Source organism: Sceloporus occidentalis, unplaced genomic scaffold (genome assembly GCF_023333645.1).
Source record: "Sceloporus occidentalis isolate IW3139 unplaced genomic scaffold, rSceOcc1.0.p SCAF_19, whole genome shotgun sequence".
Lineage (NCBI taxonomy): Eukaryota > Metazoa > Chordata > Lepidosauria > Squamata > Phrynosomatidae > Sceloporus > Sceloporus occidentalis.
Genome location: NW_028316999.1, coordinates 9,162,162 through 9,178,170, shown reverse-complemented (window position 1 = coordinate 9,178,170; position 16,009 = coordinate 9,162,162). Strand labels below are relative to the sequence as shown.

The following is a 16,009-nucleotide window of genomic DNA, read 5'->3' as shown; positions in this document are numbered from 1 at the left end:
TATATTTTACAAACATGAAAACACGGACACAAAGCAGCGGGTCTTTTTGTAATAGCTGGACCCCCAGGAAAGTGCAGAAGAAGCAATAAACTGAATCAACCCCCTTAACACACAGTAGGAATTTTTGTCCTACTTATACATTAATTGAATAACAAAAGGTAGTTAATATAGTACGATAATCTATGGGGGTTTAACATAGTAGTCCCTGATGTTACGAAATCAGTGGCTATTTGAGATAGATTACCTATTATTTTTTTATCACATCTATAACTAAGACATTTCAAGTGCCCAAAACCAACCTCTAAGCCAACCTGTGATACCAGTAACCTTAGGTGCATCGGCTAGATGTACGTCGGAGCGTTTACCTGTGTTAACCAGCGCACTGCTGTTATAGAGAGTACCCAGGTGCGGGCCCGACAGAGAAAGGAACGTGTGCAGCTTGCCGAGGTAACATCTGAATCTAGGCCTTGACAGAACTGAACGTATAATTAAATTGCCTAGAGAATGGCCTATGAAGCTGGAAGGGAAAGAAAGAATCAAAGCGTCAAAATATAACCATTTCAACAATGGATTGATATATACATTATTACAATTATTCCAAAAGTGTCAAATTGCAGGAAAAAATCATAGTCAACAAACAGAAAGCTTCTCCGATACAATTCCATTTAAACGTTCCCTCACAATCTTGTAATCTTAACAAGGACAAGTTCCTCGTCATCATTTTAAAAACCTGTGTATCGGCTTTGTTCTTCCTCTCCCATTACAGAAGAAGATGAACTCTTAACCCACCAACTTCACTTCATACCATAGTGGTGTAAAATATGGGGCTTCTATACATTTGGGTGCATTGTGAAAATCACAATGCGATTAGTAAGCATGGCAAAGATCAGATTATAAATTACTCATTTGACTTAATTTAATTAGTACGTTTCAGAAAAATCCACGATTACCTTTAGGCCAATTCAGTATAAAAAAATCTTGCAATTAAACTATATAAACATATATATGGATTTATTATTGAATACCAAACAACAGTAAAGCTGTAAGGACTAGCAGCTGATATATAGATCAGTGTATGTATGCTGTAACACAGTACTCAGATATGAAGGAAGAAAGGCATAATGTACCTTATTCTGGAAATGGACAGATTGTAGATCTGGATGTATTGTATGATTTCATCCAGAAGGCGATCTGTCATAGTGTCAAAATCAGCAAAGGTATCATTCTGAGAAAGAAAGACCATAACATGTTTTGTGCACACGTGCTTTATACACACTAAATACATGGCTGTTGTGTGTGTACTATATTCTCAGTAAGGCTGCATGAATGGAATTGGAGGACAATACATTTTCATTCGTTTCGCAGTTGTAATTACATTGAATGCTGTCTGTGCTTTGTTGCGGCAGCCTCATCATTTTAGCCCCGATTTTATTAATGCATTTGGCCCATTGTATGAATAATTGATTAATGTACTTTTGTAAATGCCGATCCACTGCCTGGAACCAAGGTCATGGAAGTTCACCTCTACAAAAATCTGTCTTATGGGCTCTTACAAGTTTGTCTCTACTGTATTATGTAGCGTAATTTTGGGCGCAATAAACTGGGTTGAGCCTCTTGCCAACAGCCGGTTTTGATGTAAGCATTTGCAATTTCATGACACAAATTCTATTACAAAGAATGGTTCCTACAAATAGCTAAATTAGATTCTGGTGTAGGTGACCTGACGAAGCTGGCGGTACTATATACAGAAGGATAACATTTAATATATTACTTGTCCTTAATTCATATTTTGTACATATACATCAGACTGTTGAGGGTAATCTTTTGACCTAGAATATCAAGGATAATCAAATGAGGCTCTCAACATGTCACATCAGAAACGGAGTAGCAACTTAACCATAAAAATAGCACCCCACTTCTGATAACCACGTTAAAATATAACATATAAACACAAGAAGCAACATGAAAGGCATCTTTTGGTTGCCAGGAAGGAATAGATGGGCACACGTCAGGGTTTAATTCAGATGTTTACTCTACAATGTTTTACACACCTGGTTTCTCTCAGACATTAGAAAATCCTTTCGCCCACCAGGCAGTCCAAGCTCAATGTAGGTTCTTACCAAGCGAAGGTCAGCACTGTTCCCTAGGAGAAGGAGGAAGCCCACTGATTTTAAAATCTAGTTGATCGAGCGACACGTTTTGTAAATGATGACAGAGAAAGTATACAGTTCCCTGCATTCATGTGCATACCCTTAATGTAAAAGTGCTCTGAGACCATGCACAGCATGTTAATACCTCTGTAAAAAAGGTTTACCATCGCATTAAAAAGATGATAAAAAAACACTTTAATGAAAAATATGAACTCTTTCAAGCCCACCACGGAATAAATCAAATTTACCGTCAAGACCATGAACACAGACAATGAGATGTATTCCTTCATCAGAGTTATCCTCCTCCTCCGCTGTAAAGTAAGGGACAGTGGAAGCCAAATGGGGGACATCGCTATAAAGGAATCCAGGGAGCTTAAGCTGTTTGAGTTCTTCTTTGGCCTGAACGAAGCTATAGAAAGACAGGAAACAAAAACTCCGTTACAGTAAGAGTAGGGTATTAGCTGATATTTGTTACTCTGCATAGAAACAGCATGGGCACTGGCAGTAAGTAAGTCTATATAAATAAAACTGAACTAAAACCTATTTAAGACAATCCTCTGCGGTCCTGGGAGGGTATAGCGATAATCTGTACTATTTACTACTAACAGTCCGTATTTCATCCGTCATTTTAAGTTCTATATTTGACAGATGGCCATCCTTTTTCCAGATGGAAAACCTGGCAATGTGTTTAAGTTAGTTGTTCTGGCCAAGACAGGTCAGGCATGATCATTTATTTACAGAACAATCAACACTCCCCAGAATTGAAGGCAACACATACTGGCTATTTAAGAGTTCACTATGGTCCAAGCATTCGATGTCCCCCTGCACAGTTCAAATTTCCTGTCATGAACCAGGAATAGATGGAAATTCACCCCAAACTACGTAGACGAGCTGCCCATGGATATGGCATTGATCTGGCACGCTGAGGGACCCTCCAGGTTTTTAATTAAGAAGGTCTGTGTTTAGTCCAATTTTCAATAGCCAAGAATTGGCAGCTTGGACCAATTCAGGTTTTAGTGATTAAACCTCAAAATGTGAAGTTATTTCACCTAGGGCACATCGCACACAACTCAGAACTAACCTAAGAGTTTTCACAGTTAATTTCAAGCCCTGTGCAATGAGAAAATCATGTGCCATCAAAAATCTCTCTAGACAGTACAAAAAGATTTATATTAAAAGAACAGTAGTCCTACCAATGAAAAATGCATATTAGGTATTTTTAATAGACCTCATTTAACTTACATATAGTAGAAGAAGCAGTGCTACCTCTTCTCTAGTTTTCATGCCACTTTTGACTACCTGAAGCCAATCAGTGGCAGGAAAGAGTCAGTGAAGTGAGGCAGCAAATGCTTGGGGGGGGGGGGGTCTGCAGAATCCCTCCATGTACTTTCAAGGAGAAAATAAATAAATAAAAAAAGCTGTTTGTTACTTACGCAAGCATTAGAGGCTTAGGGGAGCTCTCATACCAGGAGAGACACGACGATGAAGCTGGTGATGCACCTCCAGGCTGCTTCGTAATAGTATCACGCATATTTCTTGATGTAAACGCGCTTCCGCAAGGAGTGTCCCTCAGGGTGTAGGAAAAAGATAAACAGCTCGGAGTACAAACACCAGGCACGTTCAAAATATACTCAGAACTTATTCTCTCTGCTTTCAAACAATGTTCATCTGAAGAATCCTGGCTAATTTCACATACCGTATCATCAGACCTACACAACGGACCATCTGTTTCCTCATAGTATCCATTCTGAATCATTTCTTCATTCTGCTCTTCTTCATCGTCGTCGTCATCTTCTTGAGGAGTTTGACCACATGTCTGTAGTATTGGTGTTTCTTTGGCTGGACTGTTATACTTCGCTTCATCAGCAGGACTTATATCCGAAATGTCAGTGCTACTTTGGGAGCCAAAGTAATTCTCTATTAGCCCTTGCCTTACCATGTCTGTGTTAGTAGTCGTAGAAGGCAGTACATTAGATTGTCCTTCACTGATTACATCTGACTTTTCACGATCTGTGTGTTTTATTTCACTGCTAAAATAGTTCTCTTTTTTTCCAACAAATTTAACATCTTCTTCGGCAGCAACTGAGCCTGAAATTACAGATGGCTCGCCCACAACAAGAACCTCTGGATTTAATGCACCTAGGTCAGCGTTATGGTGCTTGCCAGAAGTTTGAGGCTCCCTAAATGTGGTTATGGGGCCTGTTGGGGGGACAGGAATACTTTTGATCTCGTTTGGGGTTTCTTCATCAGAAATTGCAAATTGAAAAAGATCTCTCATGCTAGAAAGGGAGGAATGTACAGACACTGATTCTTTGTCAGGAAACACCACGCATTGAGGCTGTAAGAGAATGCTGGACTTTTTAGTGTCGTATTTTGGCAAATGAGATGTCCCCAGGTCAAGCACAGTTTTACTGTCTTTTAATTGACTTTCAGGAACAACTGATATTTTAGACGTTTCATCAGGTGACAGCTCATCGTCATCTGAGGGCAGTGAGTTTATAGAGGTCAAGGATGACTGGATTTCACTAAGTGCACTAGTGCTTTCTGTACAGTGACTTTCTACTGCCATCCTCAGATTAGCTTCTGGCTTTAATAAGAGCTGAGGAAACACTTTATCAGTTGTAAGGGTGCCTTGGTCATTCTGGTTTTCTGAACTCGGTTCTGGATTTGGGTGCGTAGAAAAAGAACTAGGCTCGCTTTCAACACCAGAGTCAGAAAACCTTGAAGAAGCGCAGGTAAGATTGATATCTGGCAATTTAATGGTGTCCCCACTAACAACAACGTGGACCTCTTTAGAACTAAAAGATTGCTGATTGTGCTTCAGCCGTGAAAGGGCATCTACGTTTCCAGTCTGTCTAATATGTGTATCCAGTGCAACCTCTTTGTCAAACACAGAGTCTGTCTCTACCAAGTGTGTCAATCCATCCTCCAGAGTTGGAAATCCATGCCCCTGCAAGCTATCTTTAGGTGCTGTATTTCTACAAGACTCTGGTTTGGAGCCAAAAATAACAGTTACTTTCTCGCCCTCGTAAGGATTCTTGTTGCTTGGCTTAACCTCTATTGTCCTCACACCTGAAGGGATTGCTGGACCACGTCGGCAACTTTCTTCGGGATGTGGTGTGTGATCCATTTGTGGGACCCCCGTACCTGCCTGTTGCGTGTTGTGTGCACCTAGAATGGTGGAAGTGGAGAAATGTGTTAGGTTACCAGAATCCAAAGCACTGCTCTGGGTTTTCACGGAAATGTCAGCTCTTCCTTGCAGTGGTTTATTCATGTCTGCATTATTTGGCAGAGGTATAGGGCCCTTCTGCCATGTGTGTAACCCAGAAGACTTGGGGTCATTTGGCAGTAAACCATGTATGGAGTTATGTCCATCCTTATGACAATGCGAAGGCTTGAATTCAAAAGGCTTAGAGACAGCCTCTGCTGTAGCAGCTTTTAAACATTTGTAGCTTACTAATACCACTGAGTCCTTAGAATTTTGCTTTACTATCTTTTTGGGGTTCTCTGGTTTCATTGTTCTCATGAGCTTATTTACTTTTGTTTTTGACTGTTTTTCATCTTCACTTTTACCCTTCTGGGATTTTGTTAGAGGCTTTTCACCTTCTGTACACCAAACAGCAGCAGAAGAACCTTCAGCTACGATTTTCAGATCTGAAGTTGCAAGCCCACAAGCAAATGTATTCTCGTTGTCAGCCTTCTCCGCTTTATTGGAATCCGATCTGTGCAAATTCTGAACTCCCATCCACGGTCCATCAAGGTCTGCAATGCAGAATGTATAGAGCGCAGTCAAACAAAAAGCAAATGTTGGTCTCATAACCACTGCCACAATATTGCTGTTACTTTAGAAACTCTGTAAGCAAAGATTAAGCAAAGTTGGTTTCAATCAGGGTCACAATCTTTCTAACTGATCCAAGTGTCCATAGGAAAAACTAGATCGAGTAACAACAGTGCAAGAGTTACAGCAACTTGTTATTGACAGAGCGCTTGATCAGTCATTCTCTTAATTGATTCCCAAATCCACCGCTGCCAAAGTTTGACAGCTAAGTAAAGCAAGTGAATCCCTTTTTGATGGAGGAACTTATCAAGGCCCCTAATTATGTTTTCCCATGGAAGAATTAGGGCATAGTCGACAAAGCCAATGCATGGGTTGTATGACTGTAATCAGGAGATGTTGCTGAACTCGGGTGATGTCTGGCAGTGACATATACCAGGAGCTGTACCTAAAGTATAATGCGTGTGGAAAAATACCCACAAAATAACTACCACACACTTTGATACCTGCATTGCACTTCAGGTATGAATATACAGCTCCTGGTATATGTCACTTCAAAACCCCAATATGTATTCAGCAACAACTCCTGAGTATAGTAATAACATCCATGCATTAGTTTGTCAAAAGGTGTGTTAACACTTTCCATGATAAGATTTTTGTGAATATAAAAAAAAATGTAAAAATAATAAAAAAATATATATTAAAAATATTTTACATTTGCCATTTTTTTTTATATGTGCTTGTGACTGAATGGTTCCCCTTTTGGAGATGTTAATTTCAAATTTTTTAACCATTTCTAATGTTTTTTTTTATTATTATTATTATTATTATTATTATTTTAATGATCTTATAATGATTAGTAAGCGGAGCTCCATTGACCTGCATTTTTGCCTGCAGTACCTGTAGTCAACTTGCAGGGGAACTCACAGTTCTCAGGAGGGCTTGGACTATTGCGCTTGTGATCGTCTTCAGGAGCATTCACATTTTGGGGATGGAGGGGTTGATAAATGCCTCAATATCGAGGCATTTCAGCATCAACTGAGCTTGGAAGGAGATCGCTGATCTCTTCCTAAGCACCAGGGTGCAGCCGTATTACATATGGCACTCTCAGGAACGGTCACACGTGGCCCCCTGCAACTTTTTTTTGGTGCTACTGAATGCCTCAATATTAAGGCATTGCAGAAACACTGTCAGAGCGATCGCTTTCTACACTCTCTTAACCCCATAACTTTCCAGGTACGTCATTGATCCTTAACCGTATGTTTTCCCGTGACGTGCCTGTCACGTCATTGGTTGTTAAGGCATTAAGTACTGTGAATAAGCTTAATGCTGTCTTGTTGTGTGGTTACAGGTAATTATCTGCATGAGATGATTAAATCAAATTAAGTACATTCTGTCCAGACAATACATGCAGCTTGATATGCCTTGTGAAACTCCAGAGGATAAAAAAAGTTAAAACTGTTGCACAGATCAACTGTGAAATACCACATGCACATATGCAACAAGGATGGCTGTAACACACACACTTGCTACACATACCTTCTGTTATATAATCTAAATAACGATCTTCAAAAATAATTGGCAGGGTGTTGAAGTCTCCGTCCAACTCACTGCACTCAATGGGGAGGGGAGGCAGAGAGCTGAAGTAGGAAGAGTTCTTTATTGCGGTAGACATCTGAAGGTGGCTCTGAGCACTGTGAAGAGAAAATACCTTTCATTTATAAAGAAAGTGTTACAAAGCATTGATAAAACTGTGTGTTTAGCCATCGCTAAAGACTCTTCATCATCCATTGCACAGTCATTTCTAGAACCCATTGTTTCCTAGAAAATTATCATACAGATTAATCTCAAAAGATTTTTTTACAAAATGCAGGAAATACATGACCGCAGATTATGAGGAAACAATCATCGCCCATTTGCGGAACATATCATTAGGATGTTTTTTTTCTGCAGGTCAGTTGAGAAATACCTTTCCGGTTAATGGAACCATTAAAGCAACTTGAAATGGAGAGGCATACATATATACATAGCACTGCAACAGCATACCAAAGCAGCCACAGGATCATAAAAGATCCTGGTGATTGGTTATGTTAGCGAATATAAATCTGTGACACTGATAGGAGCGATGCTCAGTGGAATACAGCAATATAAATTCTGTAATACTCACTGCAGTTCTTGATATGCCAGGGCTGCTTCTCTCGGATGCTCCAAGCAAAAGAAAGCCTCGGCAAACCTCCGTACCTACCGGAAACAAATAACATGTTCATAGGACACACTCACTGGTTTCCAAATGTCCTTGACACCATCAATATTCAAAGAGAATTTGGATATTATATGGCAGGCTGGCATTCCAGATATGGTAACATATTACATACCCTTCATTTGCGTTTAACATATTGCAAAATACAGTAGTGTTTGCCTCTAGGGTTCTGGTATACACAGTCACTTAGATAACATGCATCCACATATCATTAATGAGTCACACACTCAGACACCATGCATTGCTGGGCTTGTTTGCTTCCTTACTCTTAATGTATGATGTTCTTGAGCCACCATGACTGTGATTTCATCCTGCAAGGCAATAACTTCAATGAACTGCCCCCACAAAGCCATGAGAAGGGAGCAGAGCTGCGCCAGGTTCATGTTTATCACTTCTGCCAGTTCATCAGGGTTCTTGATTTTCTGGTTCGTGGAACAGAAAATATATTAACTCGCCATAATTGCATACCCCAGGGATAATAAAAAGTTTATTCAAAGGGTTCATGTTCAATACATATCAATAGTATTATCTGTGTCTGGAAAAATGTAGAGATGGCGTTTATTTCCCTGCCGGTCCCAAACCTTGTAGTGAGGCATTTTAGGATGGCAGGTCCTCATTAAGGAACGGTCTGTGATTATACCCGAAAGAGGGGTAAAATTCCTAACACTCTCCAGTTGGGTCTCTAGGATCTCTGTCAACTTCCATGCAGTGTTTCTATGAACTTCCCAAACTGGATCCTCTGAGCAGTAGTCGTGGCTTCCCTATGTAGTACGTTTCAAGCTGGTACCAACCACAAAGCAAAGAACTTTGCGTCTAAGCTCACCCGCTACTGTCATTATAAGCAAAAAAAATTCATGGGCTAACAAACACTGAGAAAAATATCTACCTTGACATCTTCACACAATTCTGCAAGGCGAGCGTCCACATCAATTTTTTCTGTGAAGCAAACAGTGCATGTATGGATGATGAAAAAGCTACATGTCATGGTTCAAACATACACAGCATTACACCAAAGCTAACACACCTGTGTGCTGGAGGTTCGGCAGGTAACAGCATATACATTAGAAATTAACCATCAGAAACATTAACAGAACATCATTTACCAACAGCCTGCACTCCCCTATAGTTTAACAGATCCTGCTGAGGATGTAATATATTTTTTTCTTTACTTAAATAAAATGCGCCTAAATATACCATTCAATGTATGTTCGTAATTGATGCATGTGTACATATTATATCATGTATGAGGATGGTTTATTAGCAATATACTTTTTGGTCCTGTAGTCCACAGACACAGTAAATTCAGTCTTGGGGATAACTCTCTATTCTGTAATCATGTATGTGATAATGATCACTGCATCTATACTCTAATATTGTAAAGGATGATATGGCTTTTAATTCGGCATTTTCTGAGGACAAGAACATAAGACATGTACAGTCTGCCATCTGTGGGGGACCGCTGTCAAATTTGAAAGCTTATAAGAATCGGAAACATATGCACGGGATTTCTGAGTTTCTCGGCATTTACCGGGTAAATATCCCTGGATCTTGGTTTATAAGGAATACATCACATGTATTTACATATCTAGATTGACAATAATCTCCTGGTCTCAATGTTAATCTTGGACCTCATTTCCACATAAACACATGGAGGGGGCACAAGACAACTTGGACTGCTGCTTACTACACTATTGCTAGTGAGGACAGTATGTCCAACTACACTGTCTGCTAATTTAAGTATACTTGGATTTCCACTTGCCAATACAGTACATTAAGTGTCTGGATGGGCCAAGCATCTTTATGGAACATGAACCTGGCTCCATATATAACATTTGTAAGAGTGCATCAAGGGTTACATTTGAAAGTCTGTCTTTAAAGTTTCACCGTAATCTGACATGGAAAATTTCTTTAAAAGCCAACATTCATACACCATTTCGTTATAGTTTTAAGAATGTAAAAAAGAGTGGTAATCTACATAAGACGCAATCATCATAAAATAATAGTACTAGATCTAATGCATTTTACTAGGAACATACCCTGCGTGTGGTCTCTCGGGGGCCATGGATATTTTCTTCTGAGGACACGTTCATAAAGGACCTGCATGCGGGGCTTGGCTGATTGTAAGGATGGCACACATATGTACTAGTTACACACCTGTCATTTCTGTGCTTTGTGACTTAATTTAACGTTAGTCAAAGAAGAACAGTAGCTCATAAGAAAGGAGTCAGTCAAGTAAAGCACAGAGAGCTAATAGGTTTAGTGGCTTTGTCTATGATGTACATTGAAATCGGGCCGCATTTAGTGCTCTCTGGTCAATGAGAGAGCTTGTCGGATCTTTAAATAATGTGGGTGATGGTTTTTGCACAAAAGAAGCATGCTGACTTTTTAATGCAATGTGACAGGTGATCAAGTAAAACAAGATAACAAATGTACATCATAAAGGGAAAAAGAAGGAAAAGTATGATCTAAGAACTAGGAGAAATGGAAGAAAACCCAGTGTATGCAGTGTAGGGTTTGACCCTGAAGAAAGCAATTCTATTAACACGCTTTAAAAGTCACATATTCATAGGCATGCACCACCAAGAGGCAAGCTCCAAAGATATAATAATAACGTATGTATTCCCTCTACTGGATCTAGCCCTGCACCGAAACATTTAAAGGAGCTTATGTATACGTTAGGTGTTGTGAATGGGCGCAATAACTTATATTCACGTGTGTCCTATGCTATATGTGGTTTTAGAACTAGCCCTTATAAACATTTCAGTGCTTGGCTGCTCACATCAGTGGGAATACTACTGTTAGTCTGCTTCCATGTGTTCACTCGAACCAGTGGATTGTTAGTAATTAGTAAAGCACACACCACCCACAAAAATATCATCTTTGTTCCTACCATAAAAAAAAACAAAATTATGAGAAAAGCATATAAACATAATGCACATAAAAGCAACTGTGTGGGTGTGTGTATCGTATAATGACACAGAATAACATTCCACGAAAGGTAGGTTTCTTGAGCATGGGGGACGTAGAATCAAGACAATACACAGAGCAAAACGTACGTGTGTGTGTGTATATATATATATATATATATATATATATATATATATATATATATATATATATATATATATATATATATATATATATATATATATATATATATACTTAATTTTTCATATGGCCAAATATCTAAATATCCATAGGAAGCATAAAGGCATTGGAGATCTTTAGGATCATGAGTATCATACTTTCGTAAGGGTAAAAATAAGGGAAAATAATGTTATGAGGGTTATACAGTAAACAGTGGCTTTGTAGGTAGTTGGCAAACAGTTGAACAAATTATTACTGTGTGTCAACTCAACCAATTTACCTATGCAGAACGAAGTCAGAGAAATCCTCTGGTACAGACCCGTCATTAAACATAGTTATATACTGTTTGGATTCACCTGCAATTTCACTGTACAGTAAATTTATTACAAGGGTGTGATTGAGCCACTTTCTCCTGACATATTCAATAAGTAAACACGCCACTTGTTGTGAGAGGATTAGTTTGCCAAGCAGCACCTCCATAATATCAAACAGTGTGATGTTGTATACATCATGGTAACAAAATAAGTTAAACATTTATTAAAACATATCCTTTGTGAAATATACCGTATTTTTCTCTCCATAAGACGCAGTTTTTTTCCTCCCAAAGTAGGATGAAAAATCAGCCGCGTCTTATGGAGCGAAGATGCATGCAGGCAGGCAGGCAGGCAGGCAGGCAGGCAGGCAGGGAGGGGGGGCAACGATATACCGTATTTATCGGCGTATAACACGCACTTTTTTAACTAAAATCCGGAGCTTAAACCCTACCTGCGTGTTATACGCCGATAAATCCGGGGTCGCAACTGAGGCAGGCGGCGGCGGCCGCCAGCAGAGGAGTCCTGGATTTCTGCCAGTCAGGGGGGCCCAAGGGGTGCCGAGCGGTTGTCTTCAGCAACTCTCGGGCCCCTCTGCCTGACAGATATACAGGAATCCTTTGCTGGCGGCAGCCGCCGCCGCCGCCACCGCCACCGCCGCCACCGCCGCCTGCCTCAGCGCTTCAACTCCTGTGTTGGAAGCGTTTGTCTCGGGTGCCGGCGCTTTACGCTGGGCGCCGGCATATGACGTCAGACGCCGGCGCTCAGCAGTGAAGCGCCGGCACCCGAGACAAACGCCTCACGCTTCCAACACAGGAGTTTAAGGTAAGTGACCGGGGCGGGGGGGGGGAGATCCTGAGAAGGGGGGGTTAGGGAGTTAGAGGGGAGATCCTGAGAAGGGGGGGTTAGGGAGTTAGAGGGGAGATACTGAGAAGGGGGGTTAGGGAGGGAGGTCTTACTGTGTGTGTCTTACTGTGTTTGTGTGTGTGTGTCTTACTGTGTGTGTGTCTTACTGTGTGTGTGTGTGTCTTACTGTGTGTGTGTGTCTTACTGTGTGTGTGTGTGTGTCTCACTGTGTCTGTGTGTGTCTTACTGTGTCTGTGTGTGTCTTACTGTGTGTGTCTTACTGTGTTCATAGCTTATTCAGTTATTGTAATAAATATTTTAGCCCATTTTTTAGCTCAAAATATTTTTTCCTTTTTTTTCTCCTCTAAAATCTAGGTGCGTCTTATCAGCAGGTGCGTCTTATAGAGCGAAAAATACGGTATATATTATACATGCACATATACATAGATATATATGTATAATATTTTTTAATACTTTGTTATACAAAACAAATTGACAGGGGTTGACAAGGGAAAGGGCCTGAGTACATCCCGAGTAGACAAAGGTAGAAAGAACCTTTTTCTTGTTTCCCAAACATAGGAATTATCACTACAGCCTAGGGGAACTCAGGATCAGGCTAACCAGAGTTTACCGATGTCTCATTCACCTAACCCAACAGAGAACAGTGAAGAAAACTTTAGGAGAACATTCAGAAGATACTTGGGGTATCTTACCGGCATCAAAGTCATTATTTGTCAAGTGGCTTTGCTCTGTGTAATGCTAATTATGAAAGTTGGCTTTGTTTAGAGTGTTTAGATTTGTTAAGTTGTATAAGATAATAACCTTATGGTCAATAACAACTTTTGCCAGGTCATTCATGGCTATGGGTTCATATTATAAACACACCTACATGTGCATGAAATATACAAGTAAAAAAATGTAGTGAATTTAATGTAAATGATTCCTATTTCGTGATATAACAAAAAATGAGAAGAAAAACCAAATGCTTATAACTACCACTTTTGAGTTTTGGATTTCAATGAATTTGTGTCGGACAAAATGAAAAAAGAAAAAAAAAAAAAAACACCACCTGGGTCATTCTGTCACTTGCAACATAAAGGGCAGATTCTTAAAAAAAATTCCCAGAGCGAAGACTACTAGATTTATGCGCCACCAGACGGCAGCAAAGGCCCTCAAGAAACAGCATCACTATACATACCCAGCTCCAGTTTCAGAGATGAAGGCAGTTCTTTTGTTACTGTGATGAAGTAGCTGTATAATCCCTTAAAAGATAGCAGCAAACAGGCACAGAGTGTATAATGGAAATTGTAGGCATGCTGCAAAAAACTTTCTTGAACTACAAAGCTGTTGCCCTGGAAAGAGAGATAAAGAGCAAGGTAAAACAAAACAAAAAAAACAGATGGAGAAGAAAAAGACAACAAGAAGCTGGAAAATATTCTATTCTTACATATTTAGTAACCCTAGGTTTCATGAATACAAATTCCTTCCAGGAATTACCACAGCTGTCTGCAAATACATTTCTTCTTTGAAATGTTTAATTCCTTCTGCGATACCTTCTAACATTATGAAAAATGTAAGAATACATATTCTAATGCACTTAATATAGAGCAACACCGCTGGGGCTTAATTAGGTTAATTACATCAATATATATCAGAGTAAAATAGATATACGTAGAATGCCATATAGACCGGTTATATAGTACCTAAAAGTGCAGGGGGGCAATTGCTGCTGCTTACCTTTGCATTGCTCGCACACACTGTGTGAGCAGCGTCTCTTCTTCCACCTAGAGGAAGCAGGAACTCAGCAGAGTCATGTAAATTTACGTCACATGACCCTGCTGCCCCTGGGCGAGACAAGAGAAGCAAGAGCACAGAGCAAGCAACGCAGAGGGAAGCAGTGGCCCCTGTGGAAGTCTGCAAGCGGCAACGGGAAATCTGCAGTTTAGGTAACGGGGTAGGGGAGGGTCTATGAACGAGTATGCATGATTAAGGGAATGAATGAGCATCAGGGAATGAATGAGCATCTGTGAATGAGGAAATTAATGAATATGTGTGTGATAGCATGGATGTGTAAGTGGGGGGAGAGGAAAGCATGGCACAGGGAGGCTGTAAGTGATGTGCAGACCCCATCCTGCAGGGCAGTATTTTATCTGTGCTGGCAGCATCAATACTCAAGGGGGCACAGCTAGCCATGCTTCTGCATGGATTGGCTGTGTGCGCATGATAGGAATGTGATTGCTATATTAAATATATATGATTGGTAACAGCAATCACACTCCTATCATGCCCAGGCATACCCATAGTCCAGCATGTACTATAATCGCTAGACAGTTTAGGTGTACTGGTTGTAATCCCTTATTTATAGTATATACAGCTTTCTTAGTATTTATATATGTATGCTTACATCTGCTGATAGCTGCTTTGTGTAGTTGTTGCCAAACACTACACTTTCCAGCGTTGGGATGGAGGAGTCCTTGTACTGGGTTGGGGCATTTCGATTTAGCCACGTGTTTTTTATAGCTCGGTGAAATCTAGATGGAATGACAAAGAAAAAAAAAACCTGTAAGGATCTGCTGGATTAGTGTGGTTAATGATCAGGGAGAAACGTAATGGAAACATGGAGCATTTACAACTTTTGCTTAGTTTTCGAAGCTTTATACAGCATGTCAATAAGGAATAAGAGAACATTGATGGGTCAGGCATGTCACGCAAAAACGGTCAGGTGATGACCAATGACGTGCCTAACAAGCTTAGAAAGTGATCTACGATCACGTCCTACTAGATTTTTTTTAAACACACACACACACATACATTGGTGTGCTGTGTACAACCCAGAAGTATCAGAAAAAAAAAATTGTTTAAGCAATTGGGCCCTTTAATTTCATCTGAAGAATATGTGGGCACTATAAAGGTTATAGTCCTGACATTGTACCTTAGAATGAATATCAGCCAGCATAAGGTGATGCATACCTTCTAAACCTTGCCTGTAAATGCCAAAGATAGGAATATGAGGCAGGCCTTCACTCAAGACAAGAAAATATATTTTAAAGGCTTTTTCGTTCACACAGATTAAAGATTTTTTTTAAAGTTTGCCCTTCAGTACCCAAAATACAATATTTGTTTTTTGAAATTTTTACCATATGTGGGTTTAATTAAGATTCCCCTTTTCTGTGTTTGCTGTACCCACATAAATTATTATTATTATCTTGTATTTATATAGCACCAACAATTTACGCAGCGCTTAATACAATACATATATTCAAGGGTTATGACAAGACCAGAATTGACAGACTAAGACAAACCGATACATTAGGTGGAGAGAGCCCTGCTCGCAAGCTAAATTATACAATCTTTTTCCCAGAAAAAAATACGGCTTTCATTTGAAACCACAGAAACATGCAAAAAATAATAACCATAAGTGCTAGTATGTAAAAAAACCTATACAAACTAAAATACATTTTCATCAGTAGGTGCCACTGATGAACAATGACCCAATTTATGTTTGGGAACATCCCCCTGATTACTTTTGATTTATTTCTGTTGGAGAGATCTCTTGTACATGCTTTGTACTCAAGATGTC

General features: G+C 39.8%; 1 protein-coding gene across 5 annotated transcripts in view; it reads right to left on the bottom strand.

Annotated features, from left to right (window-relative positions):
* The window catches only part of LOC149302376 (protein FAM135A-like), a 28,332-nt gene that overhangs the window by 1,321 nt on the left and 11,002 nt on the right, over nucleotides 1-16,009 (bottom strand). For 2 of the 5 annotated variants that reach the window (XM_089482505.1, XM_089482507.1), the window contains 12 exons: nucleotides 14,834-14,960; nucleotides 13,628-13,781; nucleotides 10,222-10,299; nucleotides 9,072-9,121; nucleotides 8,452-8,607; nucleotides 8,093-8,166; nucleotides 7,465-7,619; nucleotides 3,584-5,321; nucleotides 2,399-2,559; nucleotides 2,052-2,143; nucleotides 1,128-1,225; nucleotides 366-517 (listed from right to left, as the gene is read on the bottom strand). In XM_089482505.1, the coding sequence (XP_089338631.1) occupies nucleotides 366-517; nucleotides 1,128-1,225; nucleotides 2,052-2,143; nucleotides 2,399-2,559; nucleotides 3,584-5,321; nucleotides 7,465-7,619; nucleotides 8,093-8,166; nucleotides 8,452-8,607; nucleotides 9,072-9,121; nucleotides 10,222-10,299; nucleotides 13,628-13,781; nucleotides 14,834-14,960 (3,035 nt within the window). Of the gene's footprint in view, nucleotides 1-365; nucleotides 518-1,127; nucleotides 1,226-2,051; nucleotides 2,144-2,398; nucleotides 2,560-3,583; nucleotides 5,913-7,464; nucleotides 7,620-8,092; nucleotides 8,167-8,451; nucleotides 8,608-9,071; nucleotides 9,122-10,221; nucleotides 10,300-13,627; nucleotides 13,782-14,833; nucleotides 14,961-16,009 lie in introns of all 5 variants that reach the window. The other 3 variants (XM_089482503.1, XM_089482504.1, XM_089482506.1) reach the window with 3 other exon arrangements.